Source organism: Anguilla rostrata, chromosome 7, assembly GCF_018555375.3.
Source record: "Anguilla rostrata isolate EN2019 chromosome 7, ASM1855537v3, whole genome shotgun sequence".
Classification (NCBI taxonomy): Eukaryota; Metazoa; Chordata; class Actinopteri; order Anguilliformes; family Anguillidae; genus Anguilla; species Anguilla rostrata.
In genome coordinates this window covers 50,972,309-50,995,960 of record NC_057939.1, presented here as the reverse complement: position 1 = coordinate 50,995,960, position 23,652 = coordinate 50,972,309, and the positions used below count along the sequence as shown (strand labels likewise).

Genomic DNA, 23,652 nt, shown 5'->3' with positions numbered 1-23,652 from the left:
TCATGTCTGATGCCCTGAGATTATTCCATTTAAACAGTTTTGAGGCTCAGGAATAAAATAAAATAGAATCGACAGAGAGTTTCCATAAACACCTACTGTTCAATTTCCATTGCTTTTTTTTATTAAAACTGTGTTTATCTTTCATTTTTTTTCTTCTGGATTTTGTATACTTTTCTTCTGAAATATTTCCCATCCTGTCCTTTTTTTCCTGCAGCTTTATTGTATAACTTTTATGTATGCTAGAGCTTGTGTGTAAATACTCCAGGCTGACAATGACTGACAGATTGCGAGTTGGATTGAATTTCAGTCAGGCACTTAAACACCCTACTCTACTTTATCATCTTGATGCAACTAGCATGGCCTTCCTCACAGACACTGAGAGCATTGCCAGTCACTAATTTCCCATGACTGTGTTGAAAATAATGGCAATTCAGGCAATGGGTTATAGCAAGGCGGAAATTTTGTTTTGATGAAATAATTTGTTTTTTGTTTTTTTTACTGTGTTGTTTGCGGCATTGCCAGAAGCTATTTCCTGAATAGTGTTTTTAGGAACGATCTTAGAATATGCAACAGAAGCATGAGAGGTGGGAAAAACACTAAGCAGCTTTAAGTGGAAAGCTTGTTATAGCTTTGGACTGAAACCGCAATACACAGTATATTTCATACTCATACAACTGTAATTAAGAAATGGTAATCAAATATCAATACATGTTTATAAGTGTCTTACTGTATTTAACATCACATTTCATGGCTAATTTTTTTTTTTCAAATAATCTTTTTTTTGGCTGAAGCATGAGAACATGCTAGTGTATTATTGGTGTACAAATCCCATGAAGGAGATATAGAAAAAAAGTGATTTTGTACAATTTCATTGTTAATGAATGCAGCCAAACCAAATGAAGAACACAATAAACATAATAATCCTTTGTGTTCAGCCCTTCTTCTCTCCACATGTGCAAAAACTCTCTAATGCTTCTCAATTGCTGAAGGCAAAAGAATGATTTAACAAGCAATCCAAGCAGACAGAAACCGTGCATGCAACGGATTACTCTACTGTACATGAATTTCATCAGACCTAACTCTGACAGGCTGCTGGAAATGGGATTTAATTACTGAGAAAAATTGCCTATGAAAGGAAGTTTATCTGAGGACAAGGTTTCAGGTCCCCTGGTGAATTGTCTGTAATTTAAATGAGGAATTACAAATGTAACATAATTTCCTAATCATACTTGACTGAGGACCTGTGGAGGAGCAGTCAGCCCTTTGCATCAGGGATATAAACCCATAAAATCGTGGAGAAGGTAACAGATGGTGTTTTTCTCAACCGGGTGGGGGCGGTGGGGGTGGGGGGGGGGGTGGGGGGGGTTGGTGATGGTGCTGCTGTTGGATACTTCTGCACACACATGGCAATGAAATATAAGAACTAATTACATTAATCAATTATCAAATGCTTTGAGAGTTTTTACGTCTGAGCGTGACCAATGCCTGGGGTCAAATGCTTTAAATTCACACACCATATGTGATATTTCATGTCTAACTTTATTTTTAATTAGCGGTGAAACTGGTGACTTGTACTGCACTTTAAGCATGCTTTTCTAGTTTCAAATGAACAATCTTTTCTTTCCTATCTCGGAGAGTAGTTGCTTTGCTACCGTAAATAACTAGATATCCTTCCATGTGCTTTTTTAGTTTGAATATTAACATATTAACAACTTGTTTTTGTTGCTTACTTTTCCCCGATGTGCCTGACGCATGCTAGATTTGTCATCATAGACGTTTACACCCAACACAGCCAAAAACAGAACATATCCACATAAACAAGTAAATAAATAAATAAATAAATACATAAATAAATATCCCGATGCCAAATAAGGACAAACACAAAAAAGGAACACATTTGATGTAGCGTAAGCTGGACCACAGCTGGATCTTACCTGCTCTTCAGATGCTGAATGCTGCCCAGGCACTTGAACTGCCCGTTGACCATGATGGCCATCCGCGTGCACAAGGCCTCGCACTCCTCCATGCTGCGGAGAAGGAGGGAAAAAAAAGACGAGAGGTTTCACCAGACGTTGAAACACAGCAGGGCGGTCTCAGGGCTGGAGTCGTTACTACTCCCCGGAAGGTTCTTTACTGCTGCCTAGGGGGGCGCAAAACAAAATGTTGTACTGCTTGTTGCCAATTCTGTAATTCTGTGCCAAACAGCCGCCCATCCCCCCCGCATCTCGGCTCCATGTTCACTTCTGTTATTGCTGCAATGCATTGTGGGCCTGTTCCCATTTGACAGGGATGTAGTAGGAAATCCTGGTGAAAAAAAAGGACCCTACATTCGTTCCATGAAGCAAGACAGGATTGCAAGACAGGATCACGAACAGGTGCAGCTGAAATGCGTGGGGTGGATGAAGGAGTGTGGTGACACCTGCCAGCAAATTCCGTGAGGCAGTGTAGAACCAATCTCCAGGGATTGCATGTGGCCAGAATTACCCAGGTTGTGGGGACTTTTTCACACTACACAGAAAAGAGTGCAGGCTGTAACTGGCTATAATTAACGCATAAATTGGTACTGATATTCATTTAAAAAAGGTGCAATAACCTCATGAAGCAAGTTTTGTGCATTGTCCATCAATCAGTGGACTGGATTCAATCAATTTGTCCTTAATTGTTTCTGTTTGTCTTTACAAACATGGGCTGGGATTTAATCGACATTTGCCTTTAACATTGACTTACAAAAATATGAATGTTTTTTCCTTTTAAAAACATATCTTAGTGAGTTCAGTAGTCATTAAAACAAACTTGCCAAGCTGCAGTCTATGACCCCATGATTTTGGGCTGTGGACTACAGGGCTATGCAGATTCAATGCAGAGTAGGACAACGATGAATAAAGACGAGCAGACATACTTAATGTTACTCAAGTAATGCATAGCAGTCTCTGGAAACATACTAATATCACCTCTAACTCAGATAACCCACAAAAATAAAGAAAACAATGACAATGATTTCACCACTGACAAATTAGGGCTGGATTTAATCAGTGCCTGCTCCCATACAGCTGTAATTAGATATTCACAGCATATGGCAATATTAATTAGAAGAATGTTTGTTTGAACTTTGAGTAAACCCATCAATCTCTCTAAAAATCTGCATTCATGAAAACACAGGTGGGAATTTGCTAGATTGATTTGCTACACAGAGTACTGCATATCTCCTGAAAGACTGTATGTGCTCTTCTTCTGAGGTTAGTGAGGGTTCACTAAAATGAATCCTGTGAAGAGTAGGTTGTTTTGGAATGTTTTTTTTTTCTTCTAATGCTGTGCTGCTGTGCAAATCTGGTAAAATGAGGCTAACCAGGCAAAGGGTAATGATCCTCAGGTGCAATTTGTGTGGGTGAAGCACTTTGTTATGGAGCAAAAAAAGGAAGTGACAATAAGACAAACAGCCATCATCCACCACTAAAAAAACCATCACTGCGTATTTCTTTAGTCATTAGTCCAGACTCATGAGAACTATTATACTACTGAAGGGGCTGGATGTCACCGACACTGATATGCATACGAAGAGCGTTTAAAATCTCCCCCAAAAAAAACTGCCCTTCAGTCCTGTCAACCTAAGAGAGAGGTGCAACGGGGCAATTAGAAAACGGTGCTAGTAACTCAGAGAGTGCAGGTTCAATTCCCGGGAGAGGCACAGCCATTTTTCCCCGTGAGCAGAGTACTTGAGCTGAATTGCTTTTGTAAATATCCAGCTGCACAAATGGATCGCATGCAAAAGGAAGCAGGGGTGGAAGGAGTCCCTCTAGATGAAAACACCTGCCAAATTCCTAAAAAAGGTGGATGAGTAATCACACTACTGAGAACAGCCAAGTAGACATCTGTTATGTGACTGTCATACCCAAAAAAAACCCCCTACATTTCTTCTGTGGGAGCACCTGTAAGCTTTTCTGTGGTGTAATTTTGCACAGACTCGGTTCTACATTTGACAAGTTGACCTCTTCATACCTTTTGATATTATAAAGCAGCGATCTTCATTCTAGCTGCCGGCGGGCCGCAGGGTCTGCTGGTTTTTGTTTCCGCCTTAAAATCAGCAGCCAATTCAGACTCAAGAATCCAGGTGTGGTGAGTTCACTGTGTAATCAACTGCCTTAATTGGTCAATTAAGTGCCGAGTAACCACAGAAACCAGCAGCCCCTGTGGCCCGCCAGGACCAGGAAGAAAGATCAGTGTTCTAAACTACGCAGGTACCACACACTGTATTTCATTTTAGTTCATCGTGTGGTTCATTGGTTGACACAGCGGTGCAGTGAAAAGTACTGTCGCCTCACAGCAGGAAGATGGAAACCCAGCTGAGGACCTTCCTGTGTGGAGTTTCAGGTCTCCCCGTGTTTATGTGGATTTCTGTCGGGTACTCCGGTTTCCTCCCACAGTCCAAAGACATGCAGGTTAGGCAAACTGAAGACCCTGAATTGTCCATCGGTATGAGTATGAGTGGGTGTGCCCTGTGATGGACTGGCGACCTGTCTTGGGGGTATTCCTACCTCTTGCCCAAAGCATGCTGGGATAGCCCCCACCAGCTCTGACCAGGACTAAGCAGTTTAAGAAACTGCATGGATGGATGTTGTTCAGCATTGTAGTTGAAGGGAATTGTGAAGTACTCTGATAATGAGACACTTGACTTCATGAAGTCTGTTTAAAATGGGAACTGTCCTTAAATCTAATTTACAACAGCAATTATAAATATCAATCTTCTTTTAACATAACTTAATTAAAAGGTAATAGGATTATTTTAAACAACAAGAAAAAAAAAGTAAATGTATGACGATCAGTTCATAATTAAACAAAGGTATTCTGCTCAATTATACTCAATTATACCACTGATTACCTGTCAGCTTACTGCAAATGTATACCATCCAGGCTAAACTTGAGTAAGTAACACAAAACACAGGGAATGAGATAAATGCTAAAATGCTTTGAAGATAATATTCAACCTGGAAAAAGGGAGTGACGTCAGTCACACGCTGCTTTAAAGAGAGGAATAGAAGCCCACCTGTGAGACGTTAGTATGACGGACCGCCCCTCCTTGAGCACGCTCAGTATGCAGTCCCAGAGGAACCGGCGAGCTTTGGGGTCCATCCCAGTTGTGGGCTCGTCCTGCAGGGAAAACCTTTCATCAACTCTGCTGAGCATAGCTGGATATATACTGTAATGCTTCAGTCGGTTATTCAGAGGGGAACATTTACATTGTCTGACAGGGTCCACAAATTGGACCTGTGCAAACGATTAAAAAACCAACATTCTAGTTAAAAACAAAGCATCTGCCAATCCTACAGTAGATGAATAATTTAGAGCGGTAAAACTGGACCAGTGAGCCTACAAATTAATGAAAACATGTACATATTCTCAGTTGTCATTAGCAGCCAGACTAAACAGTCAGTAACTTAAAAGCACTCCATAATTCTTTCATGCTAATGCTTAACAAAAGCAAGGCAGCCTATTAATTTTGTAAATATTGTTTGGTCAGGGTGAGAGTTAGCCTTTATCACATTTTAATTTCACTCTAAATCTGCTAAATCTGCAACCCACTTTACAGTTAAACTGTAAACCACCTAAATAGTGTGGCCTTTAAACCTCATTTCTGGTGGCTGAAATTCTGCACTAGTTTTACAGAAAAATGAAGAGGCGTAAACAACTTTATGCTGTAGGTCTATGCATTTACTACATCTCAGCAAGTTTATGAACAAATACCTAAATACCTATGATGCTGCAGGTTGTGACCTTAAACTTGGCATTAGCTCTTTGTTGGCTAATCCTGTACTTATGTAAGTTGCTCTGGATAAAAGAGGGTCTGGATACTGCGATAGGAAAAAGGTGAATGAACAGGACCAGTAAGACTGGCAAGTGAATTGTGTGGGTTCTTACCAAGAAGACCACCGGAGGACAGCCTATCAGGGCCATGGCGGTGGAGAGCTTGCGCTTGTTTCCGCCGCTGTACGTGCCGGCTGACTTGTTGGCGTACTTCACCAAACCCAGCTTCTGAATGCCCCACTCCGCCACCTGGGAAGAAAAAGCCCCCCCCCTCGGCTTCACACGGGCGAAAGGCCTGGCACATGACCCTTCGCTCCTCAACGAGTCTAGACATCGTCGCTGTCCGGCGAGAAGCCACAATGCGAAACCCTCGAGGTGCTTCTTTTTGTGGCCGTGATGACGGACGGAGAGCCTTCACTGAGCAGGGAGAAGAACAACCAAAGGGCCTACTCTGCTGCTGGATTGTATCAGATGCTAACTCACACACTGAGACAGAGGCTATAAGGCTGGAAGCCATAGGTTCTCCTCCTTTGATCTTACTGCTCCAGAAGGAAGGTGAAGGAAACAGACAGCCCAGCTGGCTGGATACACCGAATGACATAAACAGACCTCAGAGAGGCAGCCGCTCACCAAGGTAACTCTTAATGAGCCTCGAGAAAAAAAAACCCATCACCACAGCAGTTTTTTTTAAGAAATTTTTTTTTTCTTTGTCGGTTTTACCTTGGATTTCTGAAAATAATTTGCCCGCAGTAATGTTTGGCCAGCGAGGGAGCAGGGTCAGAGCTTCCAGGAATTGAGGCCTACCTGACCCGTTAAGCGCTTTGGAAGGACAGAAATTTATTTCACCTTAAAACTGTGAGAAGCCTGCAGTGTGCAGCGCTGTTCCGTTTAACATTGTAAATTAAACGTCTCAACCGTTTACCTACACAGTGGCTTAATGGCACTATTGTATTCCTGGAAATGAAGTAACAATGTTTCCATGGATTTTAAAAGTATCAATGAAACAAGTTCATTAATCCTGAAGCAGTCACAATACTGTATGGTAAATGTTGTTTTTTTTGTATAATTCTTCTCAATTTCTGGCTTTGCTTCACATAGAAACATAAATCATGAAGGAATGTAAATTCCTGTTCTTTGGAGTGTTTTCAATCGATTTGATCGCCTTTGATTCTCACAGCTGGGCCCTGTCTCACTTACATCATCAAAATAATCCAGGATAATTTGACAATATGATGATCTTTTTAGTCTAAATTAAGGCCAAACATGAAAGAGAGAATTTAAATTTATAAAATCCCTATACAACTGGATACAGTGCAGGTTGATGACTAACTACAAGGGAACTCATTGCAAGTATTTGCATTGTTTCTGGCAGAGGGTCAAACACGTTTGATGGGCTAAATGTAAAGGCAGTAGACCTGTATCTGTAACGTAACGTGCCCCCGGGCTGTTCCAGGTGGATAGCATCAGCATCCTGGGACTTTCTCAGAAACACCTGCAGTTTAAATCTTGACTCACCATCTTCACTTCTTTCTCGGGCACCCCTCGAAGGCGGGCGTACAGTTCGAGGTGCTCCCGCCCCGTCAGCAGGTCGTCGATGGCGTCGAACTGGGGACAGTACCCCATGTTCTGATGGACGTCCCTCATTTGCGTACGAATGCTGTCCGCGACATTGAAGATGCGCAAATTAGGGTGGATGTTACAGCTAAAGTGCATTAAACCACAACATTGCATGTATAATATGCTTAATTGTTAAAGTTACAGCTATGCAGAAGATAGGCACAGGCAACTACAGTAACAACAATGCCAGCACGATGAAAACAGCTGCTGGTTTATAAGTACCCAGCTTTGTGTAGTTTTTTTATTATAGTCACTGATATTTCACATAAAGAAAGGAACAAGACTGCATATTATAATAGATGAGGTATGAGGATACAAAACCCCCAGGATACAGACCTTATTCCGTGTGTGTGTGTGTGTGTGTGTGTGTGTGTGTGTGTGTGTGTGTGTGCGCAAGTGCCTGTGTACATGCGTGCATGTGTGTGTTTGTGCGCGCGCATGTGTGTGTGGGGTCAGGCTGCACATGAGAGATTTAGTTCAGTCAATGTAGGGTAATGGCTCACGTGAGAGGGAATCTGGTGTGCTTAATTAAGATGAGTGTGCTCTCCTGTTACCAGACTGAGCCACTCACCTGTATCCGTTTAGGAACGCCTCCCCACCGGAGACTGCAATGTCCCCGGTAAGCATCTTGAAGGTTGTGGTTTTTCCAGCTCCATTTATTCCCAGCAGACCAAAACACTGTTGAAAAAAGTTACACACTTACTGTATATAGACAGTACAGGCAAAACACAAAATTCACACAAGTGGGTCAAATAGACAAGATTTTTCTAGTCACTGACATAATGGGTTTATAGTGTATGAAACTTTTCCCCACCTCTCCACTGACAGTATTGCTAGACACTTTATATTTAATTTCTATTTTTCTTTCATCTTTATTTGAACCAAGGGAAACCTCGCAAAGCCCCATACATTCTACGCACAGTCTTAGTCTTTCGTAATAATGTTCATAATTGGTAGTGTGATCTCTCAGAGTGCTTGAAGCTATCATTTTAGCTCCTTATGAGTCTCCTCTCCTCACAAACGAAAAAAAAAAAAACCTGCAAAAGAACTAAAAGTTAAAAGCATGTCATTCAGCATTTTAAGTGAAGGGAATCCATCTGGAGGGAGGGGGTTGGTCTCTTCCACTTCAATCTTTCATAAATACAACAGAAAGGTTATGTACATATATATATATTAAAAATAAGAATTCCAAGCCATTTTCTCTGAGTCTTTAACAGTTCTTATCTTGTCCACCCATCTCAAGCCACTTCCTCTTCCTCCATCTTGCCCTTAGGGGGCAGAGGATTTCTGGTTTTTTGCTTTTTCTCTGAAGACAAAGCAGTGGGCTCTGCAGGTTCTGGGGGTCCCCAGCTGTGTAGCCCGCCAGCCTCATTACACCACGGCCCCCACCTGCAACCCCCCCGCAGTCACCCCCCCCCCCCCACCCCGTCTGCTCTCAAAGATTCAATGCCCCCGGCTTCAGACGTCTCACAGACCAAACACATGCCCTCTGGACCCCCTCCCCTCTCTCAGGCAATCTCTCTTTGCTTTCCTTCATCTTTCCCCCTCTTTAATATCTGCTTTTCCTCAGGCTGTTTTCCTGCTAGCTTGAAACAGATGTGTATCATGTCTTTTCTTCCTCTTCTCTATAATTCTTTTTCTTCTTCTTCTTCTTCAAATGACTCTAATTCTTATTATTATTCTTCATCAAATTCTTGTTCTTCAAATTGCTCTTTCTCTTCTTCAAAAATACTGACTTTCAAACATACTTCTGGTTGTTCCAAACCTGTCACCCCTTCTGTCTTTTTGCTTTCCCCTCAAAACACTAGATCATGCAGGACATGCACAAATTAATTATTAATTTCCGCAAAACAGACCCCTGAACCACATGTGGTCTGAATTCATGGTTGCAGATGTTCAAAATCAGAACCTGGATAGTCTTTGATGTCCTTGTGTCCTTGTTTAGCAGTCATACGCAATGTCTGCAACTGTATAGTCTCCTTATGCTCAAACCACATGGTCTCATGGAGTAAGGCTATCCTCACTTATTGCAGTTTCTCACTAACAGTCCCCCATGGTCCAATACTTGGCCCCTCCATGATTTCCCAAATCAGCCACTCAGATTATTACTTTTGCCTAGTTCCACAGTTTCCCCTTCAACAATCCTCTTGTCAATCCATCATTCGTGCTTGTAGCCCTGCTTATATACTATACCTCTCTGCTCAGTAAGTTCTGTTCGTCAGTATTCATTTGATAATGATTCTGTATTGAAGTGGTTTGGACTTGCAAATGGATCAGCTGTCAACTAGTATTATTATTATGAAATGTCAACTCAATATCTGTCCGATCATGTTTTATTCTGGTTCCGGTAGCCTAGAATACCAGGATGTACTCTACACTGAGCTCCCAGTGCCCAATCACTTAGACCTTGAATGAAGTCTGATACAGGGCAGTGTTGCTTTCACTCAATTTATGGTTCACTTCAGCTCTCTGGCTCTTGAAGCCCACGGGGATTCCACCTACACATTAAACGAATTTTCTCACTGGTGGTGGAATTGAACCGAAACACCGTCATTCATATCTAGCTTTGGAGGAGAAAAAAAACATCACCCTTTCAGCACAACGGTGGATGGAAACATTCTATACGCTGAGGGTACTTGTCAGTGTTAGACTGAGAACACCATGCCACTCCAACTAAGCAATGGGAATTTTAAGCTCTGTTGAACTTTGAGATATGCATTAAAAATGCTCAGACCCATTATGCCATGAAAGTAGCAACTTGGAAATGTCTTGTATCTGTTTAGCTTATTTTCAATTTTTTGTAAGTGATGATTAAATAAAACATTGTATGCAAGAAGCAGCACTATGTATTGTACATCGTAACTGTGTGAATTGTTTATGAAAAGACACGAATAAGCAAAACTGTTTAGAATACATATTTAAATACAAAGACATAAGCTAGATCAATATATTCACTTAGATTAAGCCTTCCTGGATTTTCATGATAGCATTCACCAAATAACATATCACAAAATAAACAAACTGTAAGATGCGCACTCCACAAGCGAGAAAAATGACAAATTGAAGAAGCATTATTATTAAACTTGTGCACCAATACATGATAATATTTTTGCCATTAAATCAGATTCAGTACTTTTCCTCATGGAAAACAATGAGAAGCAGCAGGAACACAATAAATATTTGATTAATTTTCTCTCATTGATCCATTCTTGTTTGTTTATTTATTTAAGATGCTGTTTGTGTTAATGTTCCCTCAAAGGCTGATGAATCTGAGCCAGGAGCTTTAGCGGGGTCGCTAAATAATTCATGAAACATGGCGAGGGGCGAATAGTATGACATTATTCCACTGACATTTATATCACGTTGGGGTTAAGAGGACCGAGAAAAACACAAAGATGAGGCCAGCGATAACACTGCTCATGGAGATATAAATCAAACGTCTCTATTTGCATAAAAAAAGATTCATACATAAGAATAATAATTTTTAAAAAATGGAATAAAAATGTATCCATTGCCAGTGTCACCAACAATCAGCAACTACATTTATCAACATTTAAATATGCAAAAATGATATCTAGCTGGAAAAGACATTGCCAATCTACGTTCTGTCAGGGCAAATGCAGACCCAACCCCAATACAATGGTGGATTCAAGGGAGGGAAATTCAAGGCTGAAATAAGCTCACTAACCACAAGCAAAATGCATAGGTAAGCTATAAGCTGTACACCCATTGGATAGTAATTTGGGTGAATGAAGAAAAGCTGTGAGAACTCAGGAGAGGATTTCCTGATTGAATTCTGCTTGATATTTATCATCCTTCATTCTTCAGCCGGGGCTGAGGTGTCTGTGCGTCTCATTCTTTGAATTACCACCAACTGAGAAATATTTTTATACCATGAATGTAATGACAGGGTGGCTGTGTGTGTGTGTGTGTGTGTGTGAGATTCTTATAAAAAACAACCATAAAAAACTTCTGACAGACAGAACTGGCAATAGATTCCAGTTTGGCTGTTGATTTGCAGAGTTTCCATCCATCCAACATTGCTGAAACTACTGTGCGTGTATGTGCGTGTATGTGCCTGTATGTGCGTGTGTGTGTGTGTAACTGCTACCCTGCAAACAAACACACACACACACACACACAAACACACAGTTAACAGATTAACATGAACGCAAACAGGTGCAAATTGATGGACGTAAACATCATCGTCACTGCATTCACACCAGCATAAAGCTATAGTTCTACTGCGCTTGCTCATCAGACGACTTCAGCGAAAAGCATAGACTGAATAAAATATAAATGCCCCGCCGCCTTAATTAAACATAAAGACGCACGGCTAGGAGCGTTGAATAATAGACGAGGGGGTCCCGGCGCCCCCCCCCCCCGTTAGCCCGGGCCGCTCCGACTCACCTCCGCAGCCGGGATTCCCACGCAGACTCCATCCACGGCTGGCTTCTTCTTCCCGCGGTACACCTGCACACAGCAAGCACAACGAGAGCCGGCATCATCCATCAGCACACGCGAACGGGACGGGAGCCATTTTGCATGCGTAACGTCTGAAATATGCATCGGCGGGGCCTGTGCCGCGCAAGCTCCTGTTTTTTTTCCTCTCCTGCCTCCTAGCACACCGCGTATTTATTGCTGTGGCGCGTGTTATTTCGCTCATGCTATTTATGTTGTGTTCTGTCGTTCGTTTTGTTACGCTGTGCAGCGCTTTGAGTGTGGAAAAAGCACTTCACAAATGCTTGTCATTGGGGTGGAACCCTTTACTGTATGCACATAAAACTGTACCCACAGCCAGAAATTCATAATTAATTTGTACTTCTCATTTGCTTGGAAAAGGTACCTATTAGTACCCAATCAAGACTTTGTTGTACATCCTGGATATTCGTCCCCTGAAGAACAAAAAAAATGTACCTCCATCGTACCCTTATTTCTGAGAGTGTACAGGTTTTTTTAATTGTGCCTAACCTATCGTTTTGGCCACATTTTTTAGCAACAGTGGTAGCAGCAAAGAAAGAAGCCCAGGACTCTGGCTTTAAAAAAAGCCAGCGTCTATTTCCTCCATTTCCTCCCCTCTAGTCAAATGCTTACGGATGCGCGGTGTCGGTTTGCATCTGTATTCCCGGCGAGGACGGACGCGCCAGTGCCCCGAAGGCTGCCGCGCGATATGGATTTTGTGACACCGCGGCAAAAAAACTTAAGACGGAGGGGAAATTTAAATACGGCTTCCTGTTTTCCGGACGTGCGCGCGGAGGTGCGCGCCGACATGCAAAACCGCCGCGGCTCACCCTCGCTGAGTGACGGGAGAGGGGAACTGGAGAGACGACTCGGTATTCCGCCGCACTTCAGCCTCCTGCTGAGAGTTTGTTTAATGTAACAGATAAGAACGCGGCTTGGATTTCGCCGCCGGTCCGACACGACTATCTCCTCGTCGTGGACAAAAAAACCGCCATTTCAAACCACTTTCGTTGCTTAGAGGCCCTTGTGAAAAAATTGCTGGCGCGCGTTGCATTTCGACGCTCTCACAACAAAGTCTCCCCACCCCCCCTCCCCTCCCCCGCTTTTTTAAAGAGCCGTCCTCTCTAAATATGAACAGCATGAAGAGGTAAGTAAACAAATCACCCTCCGAGGAGCTGCCTCTCGCGTCTGACTTTTTCAAGGCGATTTAAGGGAGCGCAATCAGGGCTGAGCTTCGAGTGCCATTCCAGGAACGAGCAAGGCGCTAAAAAAAAAAGCAATAAAAACCCAGCAATATGAAATGCATCACTCCGCTCGACGAGAAGATGCAGAACTACTTGAAATTGGGTATTTAAATCACGCCACGCTCATCTAACTGAAGGAAATGAACGTATCTAGTTAATTGCAAACATAGCACAAGCCATGTTCTTTCCGGAAATATTTTTCCGGAAAGAACAAAGAACAAAAAAAAAATAAATAAATAGAACAAAATCTTAAAAACTTAAATTATAGCACAGGAATTACACTCCTTCAGACAAATTTTTAGCATTGGACTGGGAATGAAAAGACATAGATGACACTGTCGTTCATCTATTCCTGAAGAACACTTCTCCCGCTGGAGCGTCACGCCATTACGAAAATGGATCTGTGTCCGGTGTTCGGGTTTCACAGCACAGATGTGGAAAGGGCGAACGAGGCGTGTTGCCGCTGCTCGTCTCTGACGCGTGAAGAAGCGCGTCTTACTGCTGCGTGAGCACGACACCGGCGTCCAAATTCATGTTGCCTTGCATGCCCCCCCCCCCGCCCTGGACACAATAGAGCAGATTAGCGTGCCATTTGGGGGGTCAGCACACCAACCACCCCCCCCCCCCCCCCCGCCGCGATCAAGCGCAAAAATGGGTCGTCGTCGTCAACATTCTCGCCTTTTCTGAAAGGCAATTAAAAAGACAGTTCCTTCACGACCCGAGCGCGTTTAACAGCTGTCGAGCCAAGGGGTGGCGGTTAATTGAACGAGACGGCTGAGAAAAACGCGGCGAAGGCTCGGGAGTCGACTCGCGGACCGCGTGGAGCTGGGAGATCACGGTGCGGGGGACACATCTGCATTCAGAGAGCCAGATCTGAGCTGAACTGAGGGGGAACTCTGTCAAACAGGAAGCGAAGCCTCTCGTTTAGAAAGCCTCAAAATGCCCGATAGACTACGACGCGACCATACTCCTGATTTCTCTTTATTCACAGAGGAATATTTGCAATATGGATGACACATATTGTATGCACTACACAAGGATAAAAAAAACTACAAAAAATGTTCTTTATGTTTTAATTATCTTCAGTAGAATTAGATCTATTAAACAAACAACGAATACCTTTTTTGAAAATTATTAAGGCGGCTATTATTCCCGGTCTGTTGTGATAGGCTTGTTGATCTACCAATCATTCGCATTTGTGTATAGGGGTCCACTGGGTGCGGTTAGAGCAGAGGTGAGTCTGCCTGAGGAGGGTGTTGCAGGAAAACTCAATCTTTCCGACTGACAATTACCTCTGCTGACTGTGACGCTGCAGAAAATGAAATAATGTACACTTCATAAAAACACGCGGAGCGCCTGAGATCCGACAACAATCCCTCCGACGATGAAGAATAAACAACGTGGGATTGCACCGCTCGCCCACCGTGTACACGAGTAAATAAAAATGAAAGACACTACCTGCCTTTTTCTTCCGTGGTTTGTCTCGGCAAAAGTGCAGTGTTATTGATGCCCCTCTCGCCAAGCCCATAGCAACACATAACGGAAGAGCGAAACGGGGAAAAGTTGAGCGAAGTTAGTGCAGATGTACGTGACGGTGGTTATGACGGTTTCCTGCTGTCAGCCACCCCGGGGCACGACATCTGCTCTCTGCTGGTTGTTAATCTCTGGGGATGATTAGCATCCCTCACATGCTGCTAGCTTAGCTTCAGCCCTGCTGAAGGCCTGCTAATCGCACTGAGGCGTTTGCATGGAACATCTATGGCAGGGATCTCAAACTCCAGTCCTGGAAGACTGCAGTGTGTTGGGGTCTTTGCTCAGAACATCTACTGTAGAGATCTCAAACCAGTCCTGGAAGACTGCAGTGCGTTGGGGTCTTTGCTCGACTTACTGTAGAGATCTAACTTCTGACGATGTGTCGATCATGGCACAGATTCTGCCATCAGAGATCAAACTTTAGTCCTGGTGGGCTGCAATGTGCTAGACATCTCCTGCAGGGACCTCAAACTCCAGTCCTGGAGGACTGCAATGTCTGACTGGATCTGAGGCATTCTGCTCGACACTTAACCCTTTAAGGAGTGAGATCACAAATATGTGATTAGAATCTTCCTAACTGAGAATTCTAATGCTGATGTCACAATTGCTGCTGGTAATTGAAAGCAACTGAATTCCAGAACACTGACTTAGAATAGAACCCCTTCAAAAAAACCTACTCTTCAAAGGGTTAAAGGCCTGATTTAGGTCATTGGTTGGGGTCAGCAGGGGTCCCCACCCCTAACCCTGGAGGCCCACAACGTATGCCGGTTTCCATTGATACAGTTAGGTACGGCAGTCAGGTAACTCGCCTCACCTTGTTTCTTTGATCAGTGCTAGCGTTTGAGGCCTAGCAGCTGGAGTCCAGGGGGCAGAACATATAAAAAAACATCTTTCTCTGCTCAATAAAATGCATGGGTCACACTGGCAGCAAGCCTGCGTCACATACAAAGGGATTTTTGCTTTTTTTTCTCTAGTGTGTCATCAGTTCCACTGCCAAGTTTGCATATAATAATCCAACAGCGTCTGTTTCTTCTGTTTCTGTCTGATTCCGAGACTAAAGAGCTGAATAGATTTCCGTGACTGGTGGCTGCCTTTTGAGTGGAGATCAGAGCATTTCGCACATCCTTTTTATAAAAACAATGCTTGTATATGTCTAGTAAGATGATGGTGAAAGACGTTATGCCATTGATAAAAACGAATTACCTTGTGTACGTTGTGTAACAATGCTTAATGACAAGTAATCACTGCTGTAGAACGTGGTAGTTATTAGTGCTACATGGACATTAAATTATTTGTGATAAACAATGCAATAAGTCTAATATCAACAATAACATAGTCACAGAAACCACCCAGAAAATTGACTACAGCTTTTCTGATGTACAAACATATATACACCATGATGTTATTTCCCTGAGAGCATTCTGTTAACTAGATGACAGGAAAATGAGTGTGTGTGTGTGTTTGTGTGCATGTACCTTTGTCAGGTCGCAGATTCTCAGGAGGTCATGTTGTGCTCCTCCCTGCTGCACGCGGACACGCTCACGAGCCACATCTTCATCTTCCTCATCCTTCGACTGCGAAACCCCGCTCACGGATCTGGAAGAGGACAGGGATTACAAATCACGGGAAAGCTTGGAAAACATTCAAAATGAAAAAAGAGCCCATCATAGTTCAAAAAACCCTAAACTCTCAGCATTTATTCTTGGCTGACTGCCTCTAGTTTCGCCGAATTTAACAAGACAACCTAAAAGCCATTTGCCACTTAAAGCACTACATCCTCTATCTGCCTCTTACACCTAGTATGGCACTTAATCTCATGTTGTTGGGCTATATTTACTGACTACTAATATAAACTGTGACATTGCTAACATCGTCTCTGCTCTCTCCCGATCCTTCGTGAGCACTTTGGACCATTTGTCTGGATAAGTGCTTCTGTGAAACACCTAAGCGCAAATTTAAACCACTGGGTACATTCGGAACGAAACCGTGCATGCTAACTACGGCACACAGTTAAATGTCCAGTGTTAATTTAACACTAAAACTGTTATTTAAAATCTTTACAGATAGCATTTGGTCCCACTCTTGAATGCGGGACCAAATATCATTTGTTATGAGTTGAATTAGTGCGGTTAGAGTTGGATTGACATTGTACATCTTACAGGGCAAGCACGACAATCTTAAAGACTGCCTTTAAACTGTAGACGAACTGAGAATATCGTTAGAATACAAAGTAGATGAATCTTTCAGTCGTGGATCCAGCTGAGAGACGTGAGGAGGCTCTTGCCTGGGTTTGAAGAAGAACTTGTACTGAATGAGCAGTGTTAATGAGAACATCACAGCGCCCTGAATGGACATGGCGCAGAGGTTCTTCCCCACCATGTCCCAGCCGAGGGGATCCTTGAAGCGGTCCTCACCTATGGGCAATAAATCAGTCTTCATTCAGAATTATTCAAAATTATTAATAATTCTTAGGCTTGAATTCATAAGTCGAACAGCTTTCCACTGTCACAAAAAATAACAATATACTAGAATGGCCTTATATTGCTTTTCTATATGTGGAAATACATATATTTTTAAAGGGAACCAAAACCATTACAGTAGAGTTTAAGTAAATAACCAAAATAGATGAACATCTTTTTTTTAATAAGGGACCTGAATGATGAAAATAAGTGTAAAGTGTTATGTTGTAGACGGATATGTGCTGTAAATTTCACATTAAAATAGAAATGCATCATCAATAGGGTGTACCCTATTTCTCTGTCTACTTTGACAGTGAATTAAGCCAAAAGATGAAACTGCTACCCTGTCCATAGACAGAAAAAGCTGGTGTCATATGAAAAAAAGATTTTAGCAATCTAAAAATAATATACCCTTCTCTGAGCATTGAAACCCATATTCTTCTCGGATTAAATAGCCTTCTTGCTCACAGTCAGGAAAAAAAAAAAGCTAAAGCCATTTCTATTCTCATTCTCTGGTAAATAGGCCCCTTCCAGATCAGCTTTTTAAGCTGTGATTGCTTCTTAGAAATGGAAAGATTTCCTGAAATGACACTTTCCTACTGCATAATATTGCTACACATTTGCTTCCATTTTTATCTACTTATCCATATCTTGTTGTCAGTACTGAGTAATACTGAGTATGGATGGAAATATCAGGAGGAAGTGAGAATTAGTTTTGCGTGTTCAGTCATATGGGCAGGTATGCACGGTCACAACGACAGCTCAGATGAAACTCACCAAAGCCGCTGAACAGTGTGGCCATGGCTTGATTTTTGGCCATATCAATGAGCCCTCTTCCCAGACAGAAATGGGGGAAGATCAACAAAACCTGCTTCACGATGTCGTTGATGCGGGTGACCTTCTGCAAAGCAAAGGGAACACCGCTGTTGCTGCACGAAGATGCTAGGTATAGCGTTAGCGGTAGCATATCTTGCTTAATGCTAAAACCCTCTCAATCCCTACCTCAACTCAGGAGCGTGCCCTACTGCAGCGTTTCCCAACCTTTTTCCTTCCGCGGCACACTTTCCAAAATTACAGAATCTCGTGGCACACCACTCTCAAAAGCATAAAAAATAAACACCCTGCAGCCCCCCTCCACACTACTGTGCCAACAGTAGGCCTAAATGTTCTTTTGGGGTTTTAATTAAGCGATACGCATTTTAATGACATTTATTTAGGCTTTTGTGAATGGGATTTGTTCATTTAAGTTTTTTTTTAATTAATTTGAACATTAAAAATTTTTTTAAGGATTTTTCACACGGCACGCCTGACCTCGCCTGACGGCACTCCAGAGTGCCGGGGCACACCGGTTGGGAAACGCTGCCCTACTGTTATGCAAATTTCCCAGCAGCCCCAGATAAGCCATGGAATGAGCAAAACACTGATTATATTCCCCATGTTGCTCTGATACAAGCCTGATAATTAAAAAAAAGACACATCTCTTCATCACCGCTGCCGTTGCGTGACAGAGCGAGGTTAAAATTGTTATTTACTATCTAAATAACAATGCTTCTTTTCTGACCGATAACGTTAAGTCCAGGCCGTCTAACCTCTTTCATTAAAACGATCGGGTGCAGAGACTCGTTTCTGTGAACAAAAAAAAACCCTCAGAAGAAATGTATCTTCCTGCCCCCAGCCAACCCCCCCCCACCCCCACCCCCCTTGTTTAAGCTCAATTAATTACCAGGTTAGCGTGGCTGTCTAAGTGTTCTGCGGGCTGTGGCTATGATCACGGAACATTCCGGAAACTATTTCTACCCCGTAGCTGCAAATGACTGATGCTGTGTTCTAGAACACACCCACCGTAATTAATTAAATGAAGTGGAAATTTTAAAAAAAGAATCTTGTGTCTCTGAGCGATGTGGTGTTTTTTCAAAGTTACTTTCATTGTAAAGAATACTGTCACTTATTCTGCCGAAAAAAGGTCATGTATTATGCAAATGCTTCAGTTTCTGGACGGTGTTCAAAAGACTTCCTGAACAACTTCAGAAGCCATAAATCTGTGGGTTCTTCCGTTATGGTTTTGGGTCAAGAGTTAAATGCATTGTTTCAACTCCCCTCCATACCCAGTGTTTTTCAGTTTCTAGTATAGAATGAATCTCACAAAATGACAATTTAAACTTCCAAGTGGGCGTCAAAAGGTACAAGAGAAGAAAAACTTGCAGATAACTCTTGGTAATGTATGAGAACTCTGAATGAAAGAAAACCATACCAACACTACACTCAGTGTTAATTTAACTCTAACAGTTTATATGAGGGATCCAGGGTATTCTACCATAGAAAAATGTACTATTTATCAGACCTGATTCATAAGACCTGATGGAATCTTTTTTTTTTTTAGAAGAGAATAGATTAGATGTCAGATCAGATATATCAATTCAAACAGTATTTTTCTGAGCTTCTCTTTCAAAGTGATATAAGATCCCCTATCTATATACTACAGATACACTACATGCCAAATAAGGGCATTAATATGGAGTTAGTCCACCCTTTGCTGCTCTAACAACGTCCACTCTTCTGGAAGGCTTTATACGAGATGTTGGAGCATTGCTGCAGGGATTTGCTTCCATTCAGCCAGAAGAGCATTAGTGAGGTCGGGCACTGATTGGGCGATTAGGCCTGGCTCGCAGTTGGCTTTCCAATTGATCCTAAAGGTGCTGGATGGGGTTGAGGTCAGGGCTCTGCGCAGGCCAGTCAAGTTCTTCCACACCGTTCCTGACAAAACCATTTCTGTATGGACCTCGCTGGGTGCCCGTGGGCATTGTCATACTGAAACGGAAAATGGTCTTCCCCAAACTACTTGGGAAGTACAGAATCATCTAGAATGAGTCTGTATGCTGTAGCATTAAGGTTTTCCTTCACTGAAACTAAGGGGCCGAGTCAAAATCAAAATAAAAAACAATAAAAAACAACCCAAGACCAAACGGTGTCCAGATACTTTTGCTCATATAATGTATATTGCAATTTAATTGGATTTATGGCATACAAGCCAATACACTGTATGTATAATCCTATTAATTGTATCCATAAATACAGTGTACCCAGTTGTGTGATATATATATGTTATATTTGCCATTTTCTGCTCAGTACAGAGAACACAGGGAGAAAGCCAGCGGACAGCAGCCAGTGGAACGTGTTGCAATAAAGCAAGCATCTTGCATAATGTGCATTTTCATCACGAACTGACTTTTCTGTTAAAATAATTCTTCCAAATGACCGACACAACCAAACAAAAGAGCTTCTAAGACTTAATGCGAAGCCTCTGACAGACCGTCACACACGAACCGACAGTATTTACAATGCCTTTCACTGTTATACCGTAATTATATATGACTCACACCGCTGTGAATAAATAATAAATGCGTGAATAGAAAATCTTTGAAAATATTTTTTGAAGGGAAAGTTTTTTTTTTTTTTTTAGACCGGAGTGCATCAATAAAATGAAGAATTCATCAGCGCAAGTGTGCGAACATGTGAGCTGTGCCTGAGGTGAAAATCAGTGCTGATGAAATCTTCAGTACAGTATGTTCCTGTGTCTCTTGCACAGATATTACAGGACTGGCAGAGCAAGCGTTGCTAAGCAAAGCTTCACCTTATGTTTCTGCAGTCCCTAAATGTATAAGGGGGATTATAGGGAACCTTAAAATAATAATAATAATAATAATCTTCATCATAATAATAATACTAGTAGTAGTTGTCCTCATAGCAGTAGTGGTGGTGGTAGTAGTAGGACTTTTAATGATACATTTACCAAGTACTGTCACCACTTATGACTTATTTTTTAAAACTCAAGACTGTTAAACTCAGATGTATGATATTATAATCAACTGAAAGTAAATTCAAGCAGTTCTAGTTTCCGTTACGGTACATAACGATAATGCATATGATGGATGCACACCTGCAGTTCTCTGTGCGGATATAAATCTCCTTCCATAGAAGAGGCACCGTCAATGATAAATGGTACATTAACTGCCGGCTAGTGTAAAGGAGTGTCCTGAGATTTGAATATGGTCACGTGACGGGCCGGACGGGCGGCTCTCTCTCTTTTTAATCCGCCCCCTCTCCCTCTCTATCGACGGAATACAAACTAGCCGCCGGTGGCCTCTGACCTCATCGTCGAAAAGCTCCATGACGAAGGTGGCCACGCTGCCGTTTATGCCGATGAAGAGGTTGATGCAGGTCAGCACCACATAGGCCGTGCTGGGCACGCTGAATATGAAGGAGGCCGGGTACATCATCGGGGTGATTGACCAGCTGGAAAAAAGCAGACAGGAAGAAAAAAGAAGAAGAAGAAAAAAAAAAGAATTAATATACAGAGATGTTTGGACCCAGCCTGTCACAATAGGTGTCTTCTTCTATTAAGTCCTATCACAAAACCAAAAAGTTCAAATCTCAACCACTTATAAAAAAATCTACTAAGGTAGGATTAAAAGCGCCCTTTAAATCGTAACAAATAACTGTAGGGCTTATATACAGAATTCTCATCAAGTAAGCACATGTACGCATTCACACATGCATGCACGCACACATGCATTGCTGGAAAATTCTTATTTTTTAAATATAAAATATACCACTCTATGTGTATTTTTAAATATTATCAGTAATTGTCTGCATGTACAGGAACTGTAAGGTTGGCACTCACCCATAAAGCACTAAGAGAAGGATCAACGCCGGTAAGTTAGGTGGGGAGACGTAGGCTTTTTGTTGGAAACACAGGAAGATGACTATCACTATCACACACGGGACAATGTAGTTGCACTGGAACAAAGCACAAAAACACACACAGACACACGTTTCACTTCACGTTTCACAATGGAGACCTTGCACTGTTATGGTTTCTGTTCATGCATCTGCGTGCATCTGATAAGCCTGAAAAGTTCACTCACAGGGCACAAAAAATATGTTACTTTACAATAATACATGAAATCGCCAAATGGATCACAGAGATATATTAATGGATATTTAATTAGATAGCTAATGTAATTTCTTTGAATTTCCCATTCATCACACATGCTTTTTACACAAGTTCATTTCTGGAGATGGTGGCTCTCTGTCAGTGCAAGCACAAAAAAAATCACGCATTAATTAGCTGATGATAATTTAAGATAATTTACTTGTCAGAGCTGTATGGGTTACACACTGATTGATTCACAATGTCCTATTATTAAATGTAATCAGTTTAACATGTTTTGGAAATATCGCTTTCGAAAATTCAAAGAGTTTAAATAAAGGAGGAAACAACAGCGACACAGGGGACCGCAGGAGAATGACAGAAAATTATGAACAAAAAGTGTAAGGTTTCTCTGAAGAAATACCTTTAGCTCCAATCAAAACATAACCAAAGACATGTTTCTCACACTTGAGCAAAAAAATACCGTGAAACCAGTAAGTGGCCTTGCAATAAGAGATGATTATCAGGCTTCATCTCGATAGTCGTTCCTTGTCTCCTCATTTTTTCATTACCTAAAAGGCTACCTCTACCCTCCTCCTAGTCCTAACTTCTCCTAGTCCATTGCAGGAAATGTCAGAAGGAGACAAACAGAAGAGTAAAGCGGTACAGGGAGAGGAGAGACCGCTGGGACGGAGTCTCTGTGTTTACCGGCATGTCTGTGTGCCGCAGCGACTGCACATTCGACGGGTTTGAATTCCACAATGGCCGCTACGCTATGCAGTGCATTTCCCTGCTCTGAAAGGAGAGGTTTATTTGAGGAGGGAGGTGACATTTGAGCTCCTACCATGTCCCAGGCGAAGTTGGCGACCCAGTAGACTGCCGGGTTTACACCGCTGACGAACTGCAGGTGCTTGGCTTTGCTGACCCTCTCCTGGATCAGGAAGAGCACGAAACTGGCGGGTATGAAGGACATGGCGAATATCACGCAGATCGACACCACGACGTCCGTGGAGGTGGTGGCCCTGTCAGAGGAAACGACATTGAAAGCGGCGTTAAAGCCGAACCACTATTGGCACTGGATCCTGTCAGAGGGAGAAAAAAAACTAAACTAAAACTAAAACAGACATCCCATCGCGTATTTGTTTGTTCGTTTGTTCATTTGTTTGTTCGTTTATTCCTCTGTTTGTTTGTTCATTTGTTCAATCGTTGCTAGTTTGATGCCTGAGGTGAGATTTGGCAGGATACCTTATTTACAACACAGTTTGAAAGCCACCTCAGGACAGTAGGGGGAGTTACTCTGAACGAATCCTGCATGAGATTTTTCTCATCAAGTCAGGGTCATCAGTCATTTATATCATTCAGGCAATCAATCCCCGTAGATTTGTTATAATTTTCCAAGGGACACTTTTAAAAGGTGAGATCAATAAGAGGCCAGAACCACTGAGCAAGGGGGGGAAATGTCAACACAAGTTTAATCAATATGAAATTATTCAGCATATGTAATGCTCCAAATTCAATACTAATGGACATTAAGCCAAGTTTCGAAGGGGTTTATTATGGTATGGGTCCCAAGGGTACTTACAGTACAGAGGAACAGAGATGCATGGTC

General features: G+C 42.2%; 1 protein-coding gene across 5 annotated transcripts in view; it reads right to left on the bottom strand.

Moving 5' to 3' along the window:
- The window catches only part of LOC135259949 (phospholipid-transporting ATPase ABCA1-like), a 141,649-nt gene that overhangs the window by 13,909 nt on the left and 104,088 nt on the right, over positions 1 to 23,652 (bottom strand). For all 5 annotated transcript variants that reach the window (XM_064344933.1, XM_064344936.1, XM_064344935.1 and 2 more), the window contains 12 exons: positions 22,888 to 23,065; positions 21,795 to 21,910; positions 21,262 to 21,406; positions 17,891 to 18,014; positions 16,939 to 17,068; positions 16,130 to 16,250; positions 11,827 to 11,889; positions 7,988 to 8,094; positions 7,315 to 7,456; positions 5,914 to 6,048; positions 5,042 to 5,145; positions 1,935 to 2,027 (listed from right to left, as the gene is read on the bottom strand). In XM_064344933.1, coding sequence (XP_064201003.1) covers positions 1,935 to 2,027; positions 5,042 to 5,145; positions 5,914 to 6,048; positions 7,315 to 7,456; positions 7,988 to 8,094; positions 11,827 to 11,889; positions 16,130 to 16,250; positions 16,939 to 17,068; positions 17,891 to 18,014; positions 21,262 to 21,406; positions 21,795 to 21,910; positions 22,888 to 23,065 — 1,458 coding nt within the window. The remainder of the gene's footprint in view (positions 1 to 1,934; positions 2,028 to 5,041; positions 5,146 to 5,913; positions 6,049 to 7,314; positions 7,457 to 7,987; positions 8,095 to 11,826; positions 11,890 to 16,129; positions 16,251 to 16,938; positions 17,069 to 17,890; positions 18,015 to 21,261; positions 21,407 to 21,794; positions 21,911 to 22,887; positions 23,066 to 23,652) is intronic.